The 20,177-nt window shown below is 50.7% G+C and overlaps 6 protein-coding genes across 6 annotated transcripts; 3 read left to right on the forward strand and 3 right to left on the reverse strand.

The window, feature by feature from the left end:
* Positions 1-182: 182 nt before the first annotated feature.
* On the reverse strand, positions 183-1,933 carry MRS44_002142 (uncharacterized protein; the record flags this gene model as incomplete). The annotated part of the gene is made up of 3 exons (XM_046277440.2): positions 183-478; positions 526-773; positions 828-1,933. The coding sequence occupies 3 exons, from the start codon at positions 1,931-1,933 to the stop codon at positions 183-185; spliced, it is 1,650 nt and encodes a 549-aa protein (XP_046126705.1).
* Positions 1,934-2,571: 638 nt separating this feature from the next.
* On the forward strand, positions 2,572-4,337 carry MRS44_002143 (uncharacterized protein; the record flags this gene model as incomplete). The annotated part of the gene is made up of 7 exons (XM_065622709.1): positions 2,572-2,996; positions 3,070-3,149; positions 3,202-3,340; positions 3,395-3,572; positions 3,848-3,982; positions 4,085-4,182; positions 4,241-4,337. 7 exons carry the CDS (start codon positions 2,572-2,574, stop codon positions 4,335-4,337), a joined length of 1,152 nt encoding a protein of 383 aa, XP_065478781.1.
* Positions 4,338-6,986: 2,649 nt separating this feature from the next.
* MRS44_002144 (uncharacterized protein) lies at positions 6,987-8,167 on the reverse strand (the record flags this gene model as incomplete). Its single annotated transcript, XM_046282506.2, has 3 exons — positions 6,987-7,412; positions 7,465-7,829; positions 7,885-8,167. 3 exons carry the CDS (start codon positions 8,165-8,167, stop codon positions 6,987-6,989), a joined length of 1,074 nt encoding a protein of 357 aa, XP_046126708.1.
* Positions 8,168-11,128: 2,961 nt separating this feature from the next.
* Positions 11,129-13,598, forward strand: MRS44_002145 (uncharacterized protein; the record flags this gene model as incomplete). The annotated part of the gene is made up of 6 exons (XM_065622710.1): positions 11,129-11,205; positions 11,426-11,538; positions 11,590-11,699; positions 11,755-12,338; positions 12,391-12,561; positions 12,608-13,598. 6 exons carry the CDS (start codon positions 11,129-11,131, stop codon positions 13,596-13,598), a joined length of 2,046 nt encoding a protein of 681 aa, XP_065478782.1.
* A 422-nt stretch (positions 13,599-14,020) lies between these two features.
* Positions 14,021-14,929, reverse strand: MRS44_002146 (uncharacterized protein; the record flags this gene model as incomplete). Its single annotated transcript, XM_046282507.1, has 2 exons — positions 14,021-14,464; positions 14,513-14,929. 2 exons carry the CDS (start codon positions 14,927-14,929, stop codon positions 14,021-14,023), a joined length of 861 nt encoding a protein of 286 aa, XP_046126710.1.
* A 3,970-nt stretch (positions 14,930-18,899) lies between these two features.
* On the forward strand, positions 18,900-20,109 carry MRS44_002147 (uncharacterized protein; the record flags this gene model as incomplete). The annotated part of the gene is made up of 2 exons (XM_046284311.2): positions 18,900-18,984; positions 19,037-20,109. The coding sequence occupies 2 exons, from the start codon at positions 18,900-18,902 to the stop codon at positions 20,107-20,109; spliced, it is 1,158 nt and encodes a 385-aa protein (XP_046126711.1).
* Positions 20,110-20,177: the final 68 nt, after the last annotated feature.

A 20,177-nucleotide genomic window follows, 5' to 3' on the forward strand; every position in this document is an offset into this window, starting at 1 on the left:
AGATGCAACCCACATCTTGGAGTGGGTCCATAACGTAGGAGAGTGACCTGTCCCACTCCCTTTCTTGCTATTTGAAAATAAAGGAACAAGGAGGCGATTGTGTTCTTTGATACTGTGCTCGATAACTCCTAGTGAAGAGGTCGTTGATAGCAACAAAAACCAAGAGGCAAAGACGACCATGATCAATCTTGTTTCCTCCCCACAACTCCGCCTTTTCTCAGTCCAAACCAAACGACAATGGTAACAGCCGAACAACTGGCAAAGATGGTCCAAAACGCAACTCGATAACCTTTCATCAACGCTTCCTCGCGTGCTTGGATTCCAGAGTGCTCTGTAACAGATGCTGCAATGGCGGCGGTGATGGCCAGGCCTACAGAGTTCCCGAATTGTCCGACCTCGTTAAAGACACCTCCAGCGAGAGACTGCATTTCAGGGGGGTATGCATCAGAGATGACCAGATTAGACACGGTGAAGAGCACTAAGTCCGTTAGGGCACATTTGACGATGAGGTATTGCATCACGTACCGTCTGGGTTAACTGGTGAGAGAAACATGGCCCAGAACGGTGCAAGCCAGTAGTTTTCACCAACATCGACCGTAGCCATCAGAGGTGAGGCGATCATGGTGATCAGTGCCGAGACAACAGCCAGAGTGCGCACCTTGACGCGTGCGATGAGCAATCCGGTGATGATGTTCACTGCGACGCCCATGATGACATGGGGCAAGAATCGTAGCGAGCTCTGTAAGGCGGAGAGGCCTTCGACCTTTTGGAAGCTTTGATGATGCGTTAGCCTCATATGGTGACGAGAGAAAGCTAAAGGAACTTACTACAAAGTGGTGAAATACTCAATACCGTTCAATGATGCCCAGCAAAGAAAGACGGCGACGCAGACCGACGTAAAAGACCGATTTTTCCAGAGATCATTTGGGATCAGGGCTGGTTTTCCGCGCTTGACTTGATAGTTCATCCAGAAAGGGAATGCGATTAACAAGACGATGGCGGTTGTCAAGAGGACAATGTTGGATGCGTCGTTGAGCTTTTTGTAGGACGAAGATATCATTGCAAGCACGTACAAGAGCATGCCGAGTGCCACACTCATGGTTGTAGCACCAACCCAGTCAATCTCGTGCATCAGCCGGGCAGTCCACTTTCGTTCAGATCCGGTATGAACTGATGGCAGAGACCAAATGGCACAAGTCGAGAGACAAAAGTTAATGATGGCCATCATGTAGTAAGCCCATCGCCAGCCGATTGTATCAGTGAAGATGCCTCCGAGAACCAAACCCAGAGCATATCCCAAAGGACTGCCCATGCCGTTCATGGCAAAGGCAATGTTTCTCCAATTTCCTCGAGGGAATGTGTTGGAGATTAAGCTCACGGCGGTGGGTAAGCACATCGAAATAGATGCCCCAAGTAGCGTCCGAAAGACGATGATCTGGATCCCGGTTTGAGCAAGGCCGACTGCCAGTGTAAAGACAACGAAGAGATAGCTCCCCGTCACCCACATCAACTTGGCGCCAATCACATCGGCAACAGCACCAAAGATGAGGAGTAAGCAACCGGCTGCGAGTGCATACACGGCAGCAGGCCATAGGATGAGACTCTCCCCGAGGCCGACGTCATCGGCGATGCGTGGAAGGGCGGCGATGAGGATGCCGGAGCCCATGGTGTTGAGGAAGCTGATACCAGCCAAGGTCACGATGACGGTCACGCCTCTGACCTTGGAGATACCCAGAGATTGTGAGGGAGCCGAAAGGTCTGGGTCTGCTGGCGCAGCGGTATCGACATCCTGGCCATGAATTGACGCGGAGTGAGCGGAGGTGGTATTCACATTGTTCGTATTGTGCGATTTAATTTTGACAGTAGTAGCAATCGGTTCTAGAGGGATGATTGCGGAGTGAAGCAAAGTGACACTGCCACTAGTCCTCGTCATGTTCAAGTTGCGGTTCACTGAGACGTTATGGGTTGGAGTTGAGTTGAGGTTGAATTGAGTTTAAACCTTTTCTTCCTTAATCGACTGGGCCGCCTTCAAGTGTTAATAAGCATCATGATTGACAACCAAAGGGCGCGCACCCATGTCATCGTATGACATCATGTAGCGGCTTGCCAGGCCGAATTATTCGCATCAGTTCCCAAGACACCGCGCACCCTCCTAGTCGCTGTGTACGTGAGGTATCCGAGAGGCTTCTTTAATCGCTGCAGTCCCCAGCTGCCCTGTTTCTCATCAAAATCATGATTATCGCCTTATTGTTCTGCGGGTTGGGCTCAGCCGCAGCTCCCAGGCACCCCTCCCAGACGCCTGCAGACACTGCCACCCGCGCCGTCCAGTGAGAAGCAAGAAACGCTCACAGGCGAAGCAGCCAAGCAGTGGCTCGTGTACCATAGCCAGTTTGCCTTGCAGCAGCATTAGACAACAGCAATGTCAAAATAACGCCAAAGCCCAGGCCAGTTTTAGGGCTGCTGGTTCGCGGCCACAAGATCAACATCTATAAATCAGGCCATGACCCCAAGATTCGCGAACTCTACTTGTCGCTATTTCGTCAGCTCAAATAAACGACAACCAAGTTCGCGATGTCCGACCCAGGGACATGCCTGGCCATTGTGAGTCTGGCGTTGCAGGTGTCGAAGGGCCTGCTAGGCTACTACGATCTGTGGACACATGCCGACGAAGATGTCGCCGAGATTCAGCGGTCCCTGCTTTCCCTGGCAAACATATTCACCCAGCTAGAGATCACCCTCGGAAAGCCCAATCTCGCGGAAGACATCATCTCGATAGTTCGAATTACCATGAAGGGCTGCGATTCTAATGTCAAGAAGCTAAAAGAGATGTTGGAGAAGGTGAAGAGGGAAGGGGCCCCAGAGAAGCTTCGAACAAAGCTCAAAAACTTCAATCGACGAATGCTTCAGATGTTTCATCATGGGGAGATCATTCGGGTACAGTCTATTCTCAATGAACTGCGCGAAGATTTGAACATGGTCGTGAGCCTCCTGAGCTTGTAAGTTAGCGACCCGAAGCGAAGTTGCATGACCTTGCTCTGACCCTCATGCAAGAAACACTACGGCGACCAGTCTAGATGATCTGAGAAAGATTCATGCGGATCTGACTACCCTCCAAAACTCAGATAAAGAACGCATCGAAACGGAGAAAGGTAGAGGCTTTGCCCGGAACATCGACTCCTTTGCTGACAATGCATGCTATAGAAAAGAATCGAGAGGCCCAAAGACGTGCCTTGATCGAGTGGCTGGCTGCCCCTGACATCTCTGCCGCTCACCTATCCGCACAGGATCAGCGGGAAGAAGGAACTGGAGATCGTTGGAGCGGAGACGCTGGGTATCAGCAGTTAGTGGCTACAGGCGGGTGACGGGCATTTTTCTGTAAGTTGATTCTTCTTAGCCTCAAGTCGCCCATGTTGCTAAATCTTCATCGACATAGATATTACATTGCCTTGGGTGCTACTCCTTTCTCTCTCGCCTACGGCATTCAAGAGCTATTCGGTGCTCTTGATATCAAAACCCTATGGAATATGGGTTTCGGTGCTATTTCGGAGACCGCTCTAGCGACCGGTCTAGACGTATACATATCCCCGGATCACGATACTCTACTCCATGTTTACTTCACCAATGTTCCGCAGTCTTTATTTTCGATACTTTATTTCCAGTACAACGGATTCTTTACCTGCATGCTCTCATCCAGAGAGTGGTCCAGCTTCAGCAAGAAAAAAAACCACTTCGGGTTTCCTCTCATCTGCAAGGACAGCAGCGTTTACGTTATTTCCTACAGCTCCCTTACAGATTCAGCATCCCCCTTATTATCATCTCAATTTTAATGCACTGGGTGCTATCACAGAGCTTATTTCTTGTCGTTGGTGACAAAAGGGAAGACGAGACATCCGACCTAGAATGGGAGTTCGCCACCGTGGGGTACTCTCCTATCGCCATCATGTTTGCTGTCATCGCCTCTTTGTTCATGGTGGCTTGGGTGGTAATTACAGGGTGATTCAAATTACCGACGGCAATTCCTGTGGTTGGCAGCTGCAGCTTGGCCATCACGGCAGCTTGTCATCACCCAAACGGTCTGCCACAGCCAGAGGCACCACTTGTTCCATTGGAATGGGGCGTCATAAGAAAATTAGAGCCTGGGATGGAATCAGCTATGGCCATTGTGGGCTTTCTAGTGAGGAAGTGAGTGAGTTGCAGGCTGGTGAGGAGTATCTTTGAGTTGACTAGAACCCCTAATCAGCATTATTGGCAAGCCCCCATCTTCTCAGGATCCTAGGGTCCTTGGTCGGGAAGATCTTGTGCTTGAACTCCTCAGCTTTGACTATCACAATGTCTGACCGAATGTGCGAGATGAACGCTAAGATCCATTTGGGAAATACCACCAACAAACAGGGAGTCTTGACATGGTGATCTAGAAGTTTTCTAAATGCCTCTCAGTTGCTTTCGTGCATCATGGACAGACAGTGCCGCTCCACTGCCTTCAGCCCAACACCTTCTGGGGAGTATTGAGTTGGTCCTCATACAGACTAGCCAGTGCTTCAGTCTTATCAATAGGCCAGGAAAGGGGAGCTGGTGGCTTGCTAGATCCTTCTATCAACGGGTATGCAATCAACTGTGGCGATATGATTCAAGCCTGGCTCCGGCGACTTTCACCAGTCCAGAGCATCGGGTCATCGACGTTACCGACCCTCACCGATGGTCGTGTGCCTTCTCCCGACACTGACGTTGACGTAACTCATCCACTTGATCCCGGAGATAGTGACAAATGATCCCTGGCAGTCCCTCCTTCGGCAGTCAGGTTTCTCTCCCAAAAGAGAAGCTTACGACAGCTGATGACAGGGTCTTTTTTTTATTGATCGATAGCGTCGTTACCGAACATTACACCGAGATTATTGCCTACCCTGGCCACGGTGAGCGGGTAGAGACAGTGGTGTGACCCGGACATTCTGACAGGAACGGGTCTTTGTAAGATCTACGGCATATCGTGTATCGCGTGATTGAGTCAATCTTTTCAGGGCTGAGGAGCGTAGCAAAAGTGAAACGCCGTTACATTATCCTCAAACAGTGTGGTGAATGTTGCATCGAATGTGACTCAAGTTTTCGCTCTCGGTACACTTCCGATATCCAGGACGACCTTGAGTCATCACTGACAAAAGGCCGATCGGCTAGTGACTTGAGGCTCCGATATGGTGTCAACTCATGCTTGCGGCTCAAGAGTTGGGCATTTCGGGCATGTCAAGTCAAGAGATCGACATTAGAAGCGATCAAGCGATCACTAGGTTAGGAACCAGAAATCCATCAAGAGACCAACAAGTCGGCTCCCTTTTCTATTAGACCATCGACTCCAGGACTCGACGCGCACTAGGCCGTAAACTCGATGCGGCTCCAGGTACCTTCGCGTATCTTGGCCTCAATATCCGCGTTCCACCCTGGCCAAAGTTTAATAGGTTCTAGGGTCTGGTCAAGGGATCGACGGCTGCGTTTCTGAGACAAGACATACGGGCGTGGCACCCTTTTACCCGCCCTATCGGCACCCAAGCTCTTAGCTCCCGCCGCTTTGCAGTTTAGGGGGATGAGGTTTCGAACGGGGCTGAGAATGGGGATAGGATCTTGTGTTTGACACATGGTTTTTTTTTTTGCGTGAACCCCTACTCGGTGGCATTCTGGAATACACGGGTGAGGCGGTTCCGTGTCTTGGCTCTGTCGATCTCTCTTGTTTGAGGCTTTGCGGAAATAGCGAATTCATCGTCCGAAGATATCCCGTTGAAGAGAAAGCTGAGCCGCAGGACCAAGAGCATGGTTCAAGCGAGAGAAGGTAGCATCCCCCTTGGCCGAGCGAGCGTTGTTGGTAGCCCCATGTCCCGGGAACCGGTGCCGTTATGCACTGCTCGCCAGGGCACACCGCACCACGCCACCCGTCCGAACATGGTGTCCATGGTTTGTCAGGCCAGGCTATTCAGTGAGCCGGTTTGAGAGGCGTTCTTGAGAGCTTGGACGAGATCGAAAGGGGATCGATGAGCGATTGGTTCCAGATAGCGGCGCTGTGGCCATGTGCTTGCCCGTGAAAAGTCTGCAGCTGCTAGTTTGTTGCACGGTAGATTGCGATCGTGTGTTTGAGCATTTGGAGAGGCCCCTTCATTGAGGAAGCATGCGGTGTGTTTGATGAAGAACACGAGTTTGAGAGGGCTGCGATGAGCTGACAAGAGTTGATGGCGAAGGTCATTATTCTCATGCACGTCGAGAAGTGAAATTGATTGATCCGCATCGTCCGTTAAACATCAAACAGCAAAAGAAAAACTACACATCTTGGCACGTCAAATTATCTCCAAACGTGGTTGAGCTGCAAGTCATCAACTCTTCCCCATAATCCACAGTGATGTGTCTCTTTCTCTGTCTCTGTTGCTTTTTTTCTCTCTTTCCTTTTGCCGAACCCACATCTGCCAGATCCTGAGATTCTCTGGGGAAGACAAGGAACCAGCATGTTTTCCCACACACACCGAACTGGGGACGCATTGCTTTTTTTCAGTCTTGAGATCACGTACTCCACGATTAGACGACGCGAGAGCTGGGCTCTTCCCCTTAACTCGTCTCTGAGCATGGTCCGATGATAGCGTGATTCTCGACCGGGGGCCTCAATCTTGCTAGAGCGGATCTAACGTTAGCTCTCAGTCAGCCACAGCATGTCCGGACGAGCGGAGCCGACTCTTAGTGCCGATTTTTGGCGCAACGACGAGGATTTTCGACATGGATAACGATGTTTGCAGGGGTCATCAAGAGAGGGGGCGGTTTCATGCATTAAATTTCATCTAAACTCTATGTGGTCTATGCTATTAGGTGAATGCCGTACTTTGACACTATGCACGGCTTTGTGCTCGTTGCCGCTTCTAAATCTAATCATGGAGGGGTAAAGGTATCTTTGATGGTGAAGACAATGTTGATCCGTGGGTATACAAAAGTGTTGCTGTGATGGTAGAAGAAACAACAGATTAGACCGCAAAGTGCTCCCGTTTCAGCTGTCGCGTCGAACTCGATTCGCTAGCAAAGTCCGGATCGTCATATTCCTGTGGCGCCGTCTGCTTGACCACCACCTGAGTAGTCTTGGAAACCTGGATACCAGGCTCCTCTCTGGTGGGCAGCTCGATGTCCTCTCCAGCCTCGACATAGGTTGTGTTGCCGGCTGGGAAGATGGATCCCATCTTCTTGCCGGTGATGGTACGGTGCTGGGAGCTCTTGGGGTTCGATCGACTTCGCGAGCCAGAGTAGTCGTAGCCGTTGGGGTTGCTGGCCTTGACGACCTTGGTGATGAGCTCGGCCATGTTCATCTCGATGTGGAGCTTGACGAGGTATGCGAGGGGATGGAACTGAAGGTAGACGATATCGTTGGGGAGAGACATCATGGCGATCAGAAGCACCTGTTTCACGTTAGTGGGCTGGAGTATGAAAGAGTGAGGGTCCAAGACGTACATCCATGGTGATGGAGATACCAATCATCAACAAGTTGAATCGGTACAGTCGGTTGTACTTGGTGAGACCGTTGGCGATGAGTCGAGATCGGACGAGATGGATAAAGTAAAAGTTGAGAGCCGCATCAATAAGCAAGAAAATGACCTTCTCAACTCGATCCCACACGTTGTTGACATCCCTCCACTTTTCGCTAATCTGTAATCGCGCAGGTATCCAGACGCAGAAGACGCTGATGTTGATGCACAGAAGAGTCAGGAAGACACCGAGCTTGAGCTTCCACGCATTTTGCCGCACTACCATTAGAATCGAGATTCGGTTGATGATGATCTGTAGTAGGGTTTGAATCTGAACGGCCCAGAGGAAGACTGTCGCAACATGTTAGAGGAAATGCGACAACCGTGGACCAGTGTGAAGCCATACCGATAACGAAGAAGACGGCAAAGCTAGGCTTGATGTACTCGCGGAGATATGACCAGGTGATGGCGGACATGATAGTGCTGCTACACCATTCCGTCCACAAGAGGATGAGATAGATGTTTGTCCTCATACCACGCTTCCATGACTTGACCGTCTGCCTCGCACCCTTTGCGCCCGTGAAGATGCACACACCCAGAGAGAATCCCCAAGCGATACTCGCAATGTTCATATCATTGACACTGGGCTTGTAGAATTTGTAGTGCTCTGGCATCAAAAAGCCTCCCATCTTGCCGGCCGTTGGTGTCGAGGGACTCTCGACGCTTGATGAAAAGATGTAAAAGGAATGTCGGGGTCAAAGAAACAAAGAAGCAACAGAGACAATTGCTTTTGGAAGCGTCAGACTGCATATTTGAGCAAAGCCATACATGCCATGCATCGACGCTAGTGAAAGGCCAGGGGGTGTGTGGGCGTGGGTGTGCGCTCGTTCGACTCGAGGGGACTTGACGCTTCCGCATCCCATGGGACAGGATCAGAGCTTCCAGACCCGCAATGTAACGGGGACCGTTGAAGATCTTTCTGGGATGAGCGTTGCATTGTCGGGCTTCAACTGCCCCGAGGTCCCTGAACCTGTGTTTCCCCATCTCGGTAGGTATCAGCAAGCATCGGGTGCCCCGCGAATGCTGAAGGATCACAGGAGCCCCGGTTTCTGCTGCGGGAGTTGCACTCACTCATGTAACATGTTGGGGTATGGGGTTTCCCTACCGAAATGTCGAGACTGTCACCGCAAATCTGTCATTCATCTGTCACGACATCTGGCGTCCATCTGGTACCCATCTGTCATCCATTTGGCATCCTCTGATCTTCCATCGACAGTCGAGTCATTCTCAAGATTGCTCTCCATATTGGCAGCATTGCGCATGCCTTGCTTTTGCGGCTCCGCCAGCCTAGCACGTCTCCTTCTGCACCCAAGCACCGGGACAGACCTTTGATACGACACCCAGACAACGCCAGCTAAACTAGACTGTCATCAAGGGGAGCGTGCGCAACCTCGATCACGAAAAAAACGTGGCCTCGACATGGCCATGCAGGGGGAGTCCAGCCAACCGGATCAGGCCGGGCAGAAGGCATCGAACAAGAGGCATCGTAATGTGTCAAGGCCGCCTCATCTTAGTCGACGCCTCCCAGCTGCAGAACCGCTAGTCTCTCCCGCTAACGCGAGAAGCCGAGTGGCCCTAGGCGGCCGCAAATCGGTGTCGACAGGGCGCCAATTGAGTTCCGCAACGACGCCATGCAGTTCGGCTCCGCGGTGGAGACGTCCGCAAGCACAACACGAGTCAGACTCGTCAATCCCATACACAACCAACACCTCTCACAGAGCTGCAGGCAGTCAGTCTCACCGTCAAAGACCCCTATAAAGACGGAAAACAGGGACAAGAGCCCCGGGATTGAGGTAGATCTCAATAATGCAGGTCAGGTTGGTCGTCCTGACAATATCCCTGTTTCTCCGATTCTCTCTGGGGACTTTTTGCTCCCAAATCTTCATGATCTCAGCCTGGCTCAATCAGTGGGCCGAGCGGTTCCAGGCCCAACAACAATATGCGGCCGCTTTGACTCGTGCGATAAGATTTCCACTGCAAGCACCAGGACACGGACAACAGCTGATGTCTGCTTTTTTGCAATTTATCCTCAAACCAGACGAGACACGTGCCGCACAGTGGCTTCGATAAGCTGTAATAAATTGGGCCTGTTATTTGTGGATTTTGTCTGGGGATCTTCATCTGATCTTTTTTCAAGGTGAGACAACCATGCGACCTGTTACAGAAGATCGGGTATGATATCATTTGTGAAACATCGATGAAGATGTCTCGGTGCCAGTAGAATGGACTGTCAACCAAGTGCATGATCTGATAGACATGGTGCATTGTTGGTTCTCACAAATACCTACGTTGCCTCCCGGAGCAAATGCTGCAACCGACGTGATGGTGTAGCATCGCGCAAGTTGTCGGGTCAAAGGATGTGTCATCAGCCCGCCGTGGAAATAGATGCCACAGTTGAAACCGCGATGCTGACGCGCCCTGAAGAGAGTTCGCATCAAGGGTATAACCTCTCGCATTTGGAAAATTGCAATTCCGAGTGATGCCTTGTAGTTTTGATGATGCTACATGTCGTGCATCATCTCGGAAGCTAATATCTGCTATGAGGCCTCCTGATCGAGCTAGAGATAAGTGGAATCCTTAGATACCTAAGCTGGAAATTGGTTGATAAGATTAAGAATTATGAACTTGCATTGCGAGTAGAGATCATCATGAGACGATGGGTCATAGTTGGCAAGGCTCCGATGGCGCTCCTTCTTGTCGCAAATATCACGAGTTGTGTATGCTGGAGCTTCATTTGGTGGATGGTTCCCCACAACCTTGGGAGAGTTTGGATGTTTTCCTGGATCCAAGTCTTCTTCTTAGCAAAAAGTCACTCTTTTCCTAGATTTACTGTTTATTCCGGTTTGTGCATGCTGGTTGTGCTGTGTCTGTGGCATCGGCCAAGTTGAGGCTATCCACCCTACACCTGAGCTCAACAATTCGGGAGCCATTCGCCCGAGGAAAGACCAAAACATTTGTATATTGTATATTAGCTCTTGTAGCACCAGATTAAATAACCTAGATGTCAACAATAATTCATTGATAGCCTTAACGTCTTTTGTCTATCGGGAAGTGACTATTCTCCCCTGGCTAACTTCGTGGTTGCTTGCGCGTATATTGGTTTTAACAACCATGCACATCCATCCCTGATACTACTTGGACGGAAGTCTCTCATTGTAAACCTTAGCCCAATGAATCCTTCTTTTTCTCATTGGAATCTTTCCAATATTTCAGGAAGTCCAACCGATCTTGCCCTCTTCACTTTGGATGAGCAATACACTAAGACAGCGCTGCTGGGTGAATCTATTCAAGTCCTATTCTGCCAAGCTCTGGGCTTAACAGTTGCCACAGAAAGCTTGTTTCAGTACCGAAACTCAATTGTTTGATGATCATCTGCACTAACGTTAGCTTGGTAGCTCGGCCCCTAGCCGAGATGGTGCAGTACACATTCCCGGCAGACACCCGACAAGATTTCGGCTAAGCTCCCGACGGATGATCAAATTGCCGATTCTTCCCCTCATCAAATTCTCTCTTGGATGGCAACATGCCGATGGACTCAATCCGATAGAAGAATCTTACCAGGGTGCACATAGTATCAGGCCCTGTCGGAAATGGATTCTCTGGCTGCAGCTCGCCGCCGTCGTAAACGCCGTGTTGCCGACGAGAATCGGAAGCGAGCCGCACGAGCGTAAGTATAACCCTTCAAGTGGCAAACGTCACTAACGTGCCGTGTATAGTTGCGATCGATGCAAGGCAAGAAAAAGCAAATGCATCGAGTCTATTGGAGGAGTTTGTCAAAGATGCCGAGCTAATAACCTGACCTGCCGGTTTGAGAAGTACGTTCTTCCATCTTAAATGTCTACATGTGCCACCATGTTGTACTGTGCCTGTTGCACTCACACAAATAGGGAGAGGCCATCCTCAAGAGGGAGTGAGAGTCCACTCCCTCTTCAGAACCCGGTGACCGGCCCGCCGAGCCAGTCAACAACCACACCTCAGCAGGAAATATCTATTGATAGCCGTAAGCAACTTAGCCTTGACACTTGCAACACCCGCCAACTCATGGTTGTAGACCAGACCGAAAGGGTTCTGTGGCCACATTTCTTATCCCGACTTCGCGAGGCCTTCTCGCTCGACGCCATGTCTGGTCCGGAAGAGCAAGATATGGCTGCCATGCAAGCGGTACGTCGGAAGTACTCAACAATCTCAAAGGTCTCTGCTGATGGATCTTGCAAAGCACATCACTCGCCCAAAAACCCTCTCGCCACTTGAGCAGTCTCGCTTAAAGACCACAGTTGATTCATTACCCCCAAAGTCAGTGGCTGACTTTTTGTTATCGGTATGCATCAAACATGGTGTCGACATATTCTTCTACTTCGATCAAGCCCAGGTTATCAACGATCTGGACCAGTTTTACTCCAACCCAACGTCTCCTTTAAGGGTTGACCCCAGCTTCATCTGTCTTGTGCTGGCAATATTTGCTCTTGGTAGCCACTGGACTCCTCTCGAAAGACCAAGTAACTCGCCACAAACTCTCCAAACCGAAGAGTGCGACCCAGGGCGCGTCTTCTTCCAACAAGCCAAACTTCTAGTTCCCGACATCATAGAGAGGTCATGCTTGAGATCGATTCAAGCCTGCTTCCTTCTTGGAGTTTATTTGATGCCCTTGAGTGCAGTCGGATCTTCATACATCTATATGGGCCTGGCTCTAAGGAAGGCGTTGGCGTTTGATCTACATCAAGGCTTGGATGATCAAACGCTGGATGAGCGAGAGCGGGAGATTCGCCGTCGACTTTGGTGGTCTATTTACTCTCTCGAACGGTATGTATGATACCTTTACTTTTAACTACTCAGCAAACTGATTGTTGCTTAGATGCACAACCGTTAAGCTCAACCGGCCGCGGTCCGTTGATGCGGATATTATCAAGACTCCGTTACCGGCCCCTCTGCCATCACTTGACAAGGCCCAGAAGTTTGACAACATTCAACTCCAAATTGCCTATGCACGTTTGATAATAATATTGGACCGTGCTACAGACTTGGAGTATGTTTGCTTCTAGAGATTTAGCACTCTGCTGACTGCGTTCCAGGATCCGGTCAACCGAAGCTACGAAACCCCCGGAGTCAGCAAATGTGGAAGCCAAGCTAAGAGAGTGGAAGAAGTCCCTACCCGAAGACTTTGATCTAGAGAATATTAACCCTCGGGACTCGAGATACCGGGCTGTCTTTCACCTGTATTTGAACTACTATTATGCCTGGATCGCCATCGGCAAGGTCTCACTAATTACAGCTGTGAGAACTACACTTCAACATCATCTGGGACAGGAATCCCAGCCATTTAGAATTGACGGGGCGATCGAAGGATTATCCAAGTCCTGCACAAAAGCGGCGAGAAAGCTCCTTCAACTTTTCGAGGACTTGACCCGCATCCGAAGTACGGCTCGATTCTCTTTCACGGACTTTCAAGGCTGCAGTATTGCAACGATCGTTACTCTCATTGCGGGAATTCTTGAAAGGGACTATACATACGAGAGTAGAGTAGACTTTGGTTTGAACTGTCTCCGAGACATGGCAGCCGGGAACTTGGCTGCTAAAGTGGGTGTGAGATTCGTGGAAACACTGCAGTCCATCTCAAACGAGGCGGCTCGTAAGCTTCGGCAATCTGGAACCTTTTCAGACGAACTTCAAGAAGATTCAGAGTCACTACAGCCTTCAGCATATGATGACTGGGCAGCATGGTTTGCAAGTCAGCAACAACAACAGACGAGCCATTTCGACGGTGCGGCTGAAAGGGACATAAGGATGGGACTTTCGATTCCAAGCGGGGAGCCATCTGCTCCGGACGCGGCCTTGTGTAGCCCGCGAAATATGGATGAGGATGCTGGGTGGAATGGACAAGTGCTCGAGCCACTCTCAACTGCGAGATTGTTCATGCAACAGCCCGCGGCGGTGTCCGAACCAATGGCCGTGCCAGAGAACGATTTCGCTTCGGCTGTTTATAGTGATGACCAGAGCTTTTTGATCGGTCTCACAGGGCTTGATGTACTGGACTTTGCGGGTTATTCAACTCAGCTGGACTGATGGCAGTGGACAAGCATTCCCGGTTGATCAGTCAGGGAACACTTCATTTCCTACAGGTCGAAGGCCGTGAGAGCACTGTGCCGGAAGATAGTAACAGTAGACGTCGGTGAGAAAACAAGTGGCCATCCATTCCTCCTTCTCTCAGTTAGCAGCGGGTTTCAGCGAGGTGGGCTAAGAGTATACCGCTCAATGAGTCACACGGCTGTCTACAATGATCAATCTGGCATCGGACTAGTCTTCAGGTTCGGTATGTGGCAAATGGAAAATGGCAAAGCTCATTTAATATTGACTATTGTGCCGAGAGCTATTGGAGATGATGGTCTGATTGCGCTGATAACCATATTTTTCCTGCTGGTTGCCTTGATCTACCCTTTTGGGGGCAGGATGAGCTTAACCCACTCGGATAAGACCATTGAACTACTCTATAGCCCAAAAAACTTCATGTCATCAGCACCTCGGACAGGGACAGAATGGCCGACAGTTTGTGCAAAGATGCCAACTAGCTTCGGCCCGAACGTGTCGGTTTTGTAACCAGCTTGGGGAACATTGTTGCTTGACGACTGGGGGCTCACGGAATTATAGCCAAACACACCGGCCCATTGGTCAATGGTTTCCTGATAGTTGGGTGAAAGGAGGATACTATCAGCACCGCCATGATAGATCTGCATCTTGGGCCGAGCTCCATTATAGCCAGGATAGGCGTCCTTGACCATCTTGGCCCAGTCGGCTGGTGATTTGTTGACTCTGCCCTGAGCGCAGTCCGAGTTCCAGCCGTTGACCGAGTTGGTAAAGAAGCATCCGGCCGGAACACCAGAGTAGACGATGCCAGCCGCAAACAGGTCTGGATAAGTGGCGGCCATGACATTCTATGCCGTTGTCAATATCTCGTCCCTCACATGGGTGTCTTGGCTCACAGTCATCATAGCACCAGATGAAGAACCCGTGACGAAAACCTTGGCAGGATTGGCCTTGTAAGTCTGCAAGGCGTAGCGAACCATGTTGGCGATGCTGTTGCTGTTGGCGCCACCATCGTGAGTCATGGTAGCTTTGGAGCTGACGTCCCAGCAAGTTCCACTGTAGGGACTCTCGGGATAGATGACGATGAAGCCCTTCTGATCAGAAAGCTGGGCATACGGCGTACTCTGGTAGTACGACTGGGCTGTGCCCTGGCAGTGGTGGATAGCGACCACGATGGCTGGGTTAGACGGCAGATTCTTCGGAACATGGACAAACATCTTGGCGCCCGACGGGTTGGATCCGAAGTTGGTTATCTGCTGGAGCTGGGCGGTGACAGTGCCCAAAAGGGCGACGAGAGGCATGAAAACCTTCATGGCGATAGGTGTGTCAGTGCTAAGGAGGGAAGAAATTGACGGGAGCGCTCTGTCTGGGGGTGACTGGAAACCAAGACTTTGACCAAGATGCCTTATTTATACTCTCTGGCAGTTATTTACGAGGCATTCAATGGCCCTTGAAACATCTGCTAGGACAATATCCGCCCACTTGGTCGTTGGTTGCAATTTACCCGAAACAAGGTCTATCGTCGCAAATTCCCCGCCTATTAAAATTTAGCCTGTATTGTGAAACGGAAGGTTTCTTCCGAACTTCGAATATAGTAACATGAGCTGTTCTAAAAGGGGTTCTTGGACCACATGACCCTATATCGGCAGATAAATTATACCCTTCCCCGCTTCGAGAAGATGCGGGATGCGCCCTCACGCACTGGCAATGACATCCTATACTCGTTGCGTAATTGGGACTACGACCAAGTGAAGTTGGACAAACGTGGTGGGGGCTGACATCGGCCGCGCAAACATCCGAGGAGTCTACTTGCAGGCTTTTCGATACCTGTAACGCAAGGCTCACAATGACCAAGCATGTTCCAGGGTCCGACATTGTGAGTTGACTCGTTGCTCGGTTCTTGCAATCGGCAGAGTAGTGACAAGGACCTGCTGCGAGTCTTGGGCCGATGGCAGCCTGGTTTAATAGCCTCTGACGGTGTGGCCGCGAACCAGTACCAAGGAAACTCGCTTTGGCCTTGGCGTTGATCCCACATTGTCGTTGGTTATCACTACTGCAAGGCAAACTGGATGGTATGTATGGGGTGTTTTGGGCTGCTTAACCCACCAGTCATTGTTGTTTATAGATGGCGGTTGTGACAGACATGTTGTCTGTGACAAATAAGATGATTAATCTCGGGGACCTGAAGAGATGTATGAACTGTCTAGCATACATGGCCACCAACGGGAAAAGAGGTAGTTTGGCAAAGAGTGGAAGTACATACCCCTGCTGTTATACAATAGTACACTCCCTAATATAGCTATGCTCATCAAACTTCCTACTCAGGTCTCGAATGCTTTCCATAGCCTTGGTGCCGACACGCGCGTGAGCAGGAGTGATGATGCCTTCTCGAGAGAAAATCAAGTTTTCCTCATCACGGCAGCTCAAGATCAGAAATACACAGCGCTCATTATCCCCAGACCAATGTCCTAACTCAAAAAGAAAAGTTCCCTGTGGAATCTCTCTACAGGAAATTCCATCTTCGGAGACACACCCGAACTGGACAGATGTCCCATTGCTGCCAAGGAGGAACCACTCGCCCTCCTCTTGTACTAAGCCCCTCCTCTTGTACTAAGCCCCTCCTTTCAGTTGTGCGAGGGCTCCAGCGCATGACCCGGCCACGGAGGATTAGCTTGCTTTCCAGCAAGACCCCAAATGGATTGTCGTTTTGGTACCTGCAGCTGACTCGGATGATCTCTGCAGTGGGTGTCATCGAGTCAGCCCCTCTGTAACGAACCTTCTTAGCCCTAGAAGCCCAAGACCAACTGGGTATGTTTGTCTTGTTGCCCGGCTCCTCTCCTTTGTACCAGTTGCCCGAGGGCACCCGCCAGCACAAGTCAGACAACAGTGTATTGGACCATGGTCCGGCGAGATATCGCACTCGGGGTCTGGCATAGCTTATCTGCTCCGCAACAGCGCCGACAGCAATAAGTCTGTCCTTCTCGGAGGTCAAATTTCGGAAGCAGTACTCTTCGACCACTTGCCGCCATGTCTTGTGGGGATCTCGGTCGACCCAGCGAAGGCCGTGTTCCGGTCCAGATGGGAGAGGAGGGTGTATAACATCACTCTCACTCACGTCCCCGAATGACGGACGTATTTTCTGGTTGGAGGATGAATACCTGAGCGCACCGTAGCTGATGCCGCACTCACAGTCTACTCCTTCGTGGCAGCCAAAGATCAGCTCACCTCGACCAAAGACGATGCATCTCGAGGGCACCAGCCGTTCCTGGAAACACCAGGCACGAGTAGGGAGTGGAGGTTCCGTTCCAATGCATGAGCAGTTTAACTGAACCACCTCATGTTCACGACTGACGTGGAGTGGCTATGTATCTTGATCCAAGCGTAGTGTCGCGATCTGGTGGGATTGCCATTCGGCGCAACTGTCAAAGAGCCCCGAGTCACAATCATCCCCCCAGAGCGCCCCGAGCATCACAAACGAGTTCTTGTACACATCGTACATGCGACCTGCTTCAAGGGTCCACTCCTCTTGGTCGTTCTGAATGATGCAGAGGGGGTCCACCCATAAAAAGTCAAGACCCAAGTCCCGCGTGAAAGTGACGACGTCCCGAAGGGTCTTGGGAGGCAAGAGAGTGCGATCTCGTTCAGATGACTCTCCAGCGAGGACTGTGTGGTTTTTATATGCTCCTGCAACTTTTCATTGCCTCAAACATAGCTCAATGCTGCGTATCGAGTGCCCCTGGGGAGATCAAGGCCTTGAATCAACTTGCCGTTGCCTTGAGGGCCAAGAGGTCTGACATCGACGAGCCGCGTAGGGAGAAAGTGTCGACTCTGAGGCATAGAACACTTCCTGTGAGCACCCAAGCATGCCTCAAGTTTTTCGCGCGCCCATGACGCCGAGGATGCCGAGGATGCCGAGGATATTGAACCGGTCAGTATCTTTTTGGTCGGTAACCCGGAGGGAGGCAGTTCCCGGTGCTGGCCAGCGGGAATAAACACGTAAAATTCAGTGTATATCTTAGCTTGAGAGCTATACGGACCTCTTCTTATTGATATGACTAGCTGTCCGGGCACATTCTGATTTGGTGCCCTCATGAGCTCTCAGCCGCAGATGGTGATGTTGGCGTCAGAAAACTCAACATCAGACGCGGATGTGTTCATATGTCGATCTGAAATCTTTTGGAGAACGCTGTGAAAGGACACGAACAAAAGTTGCAAGACAAACACTGAGATTGACGCAAATGGTTTAAACCTAGGTCTGCAAAGCTGTTGAAATGGAATAGCGTCCGTAGGGTCCCATCCCAGGCACAGACACTGCAAGGATCCTGAACAGTCTTTCCGATAGAGGCGTCTACATCGGACAGAGAGGACGGAAGGAACCATTCCCTAGGAATCGAAATCTCTGGTAGGGGCGAATCTGTTGATGATGAAATTTTAGGTAGTGGGTGTAGGTTGGCTTGTAAGTCCATCGTGGCCGGCTACCGCTGATCTTGACCCTACCGGGTGGTTTCCGAGTGAGGATTGTGTGTCGACTATGATTAGGAATAGGTTTCGTTTTGGCAAGACAAGAAGTGGAAAGAACAGAAGGATAGTGAGGGGAATTTGAAGACACAGATGTGTTGCCTATCACGAGGTCGAATGGGTCAACATAAGCCCGATCTCGATGCATCCTTTGGCCAGGACTTACTACGGGCCAGTGTCTACTTGACAACTCAACTCGGACATTGAAGTCTCAATTGTATTATGAGCTTTCGCGCTACTATCTTGACACTTCTTTCTCGAGGGCGAAAGAATGAGTAAGCTCTGAAAATGTGTACTAATGAGCAGGGGTGTGTGTCTAATCTCGCTAGATCGAGCATCTTCAAGCTTGGCTTGATAACCAAGGTTCTATGAGCCCTCATCAAGGAGCACTTACAATGTCATTCCAAAGACAGCTGTGCAATTACATGGTCAATTGACAGCACATGCATCGTCCAGGAGGCGTCCGGCCACGGGAAATTATTGAAGCCGGCGCCAAGCTGACAGGTGCCACTATCGCGAATGAACAGGGGTAAACAAAAGAAAAACGTGCATTGTGGGTTAGTCGACCACGTCTAGACTCGAGCTGATGCCAATAGCTCCAAGACTATTGATTTTAAGATGGGACTACACGAAGCCCTTTTAACCCGTTTAAAAGCCACCCGAAGCCACCCACATTCTTTGCATCTCTCTGTCTCTACTGTTCAGCGTCATTCGAGTTTACGTGCGTTTGTTTGTCCCGTCTCTCGTTAACTGCGTGACTTCATAATGCGTCCTAACATTGCGGTTTCTTTGGCCTTTGGCCTCCTCGGCGCTGACTTTGCGGCTGCTAGTGTGTGCATGCCTCGGTTGTGTGAGTTTGATAGTCGCAAACAAACAATAGAGCATCAAACTGATCTTGACAGCATCTTCGACGGTGGCTGACGCTTCCCTGACTACCTCTTCCGAGACAACATACACATCTTTGTCAACGTCGTCCACAGCGACCGAATCCTCGAGCGCATCCACGAGCATCTCTGTGGAATCTTCGGAAACTGTCCAGTCGACGAGCGAGACCACATCTTTAGCAACCTTGTCAACCTCTGTGACAACCTCGGCCGAATCTATTAGCACTAGCTCCTCTGAATTCGTGTCAGAGAGTGCTACGACATTGGTGACCAGGACCAGTACAGCCGAATCCGTCAGCACCAGCTCCTCCGAGGTTGCATCTGAAAGCTCGTCAACTACAGCCGAGTCCACTACTGTGTCTACCGCCATCGAGTCTTCCACGGCTCAGACAACTACGACCGACTCCTCAACCCCCGAGTCGTCCACCATAGTCGAGTCCTCTACCACAGCCGACTCCTCCACAGCCCTGACGACCACGACTGAGCCTGCCACGACTGTCTCCTCAACTACAGAGTCGTCTACGGTTTCATCCACTTCATCCGCTCCCTTTGTCAATCCCACCTTCTACTTCCAAGTCAACGGGGGGAACTTCGACGGCGAACTTGTTAAAAACACCCCTAACAGGTTCTATTATGAGTCGAGGCTCCAGCCCATCGACACTAGATTTGTGCCTACTCCCGCCTATGTCGAGGAGGGCACTGGCCGCCTGAGGACTCTCTTCAACGACTACTACCTGTGTATAAGAGGAGTATTCGGCGAGCAGGCCGGAGCCCTCCCGCCTGCCGAGGTCCAGCTGTGCAACACCCAGGCCATCGCCCAGGCTGATGCCAACAGATACCAGTACCTGACCTGCCGTTTGACAGGCAGCAATGGAATATCTTGCGGCGCCCAAGGCGTCAGTTGTTATACATGGCCTGGTGAGCGAAACAATTACTATCGATGCGACGTGGCGCCGGATGCCTCTTTTACCCAATTCTCCGTCGTCCCTATAAGCGGGGCACGAGGCTATATTTTGTATCTTGGGCCTGAGGGTTCGTTTTCTGGGTATGAGACGGTCGAGTTCAAGAGGAAGGTTGTCGAGCAATCGTAACCGGAGAGGCCATTCGAAAGGCATCGCGATGGAATGAGCATGCCTTGGAATGCCCGCCTGTTTGATAG

This window comes from Fusarium solani, assembly GCF_023522795.1.
Source record: "Fusarium solani strain SB1 chromosome Unknown bctg00000001, whole genome shotgun sequence".
In the NCBI taxonomy this organism is placed as follows: domain Eukaryota; kingdom Fungi; phylum Ascomycota; class Sordariomycetes; order Hypocreales; family Nectriaceae; genus Fusarium; species Fusarium solani.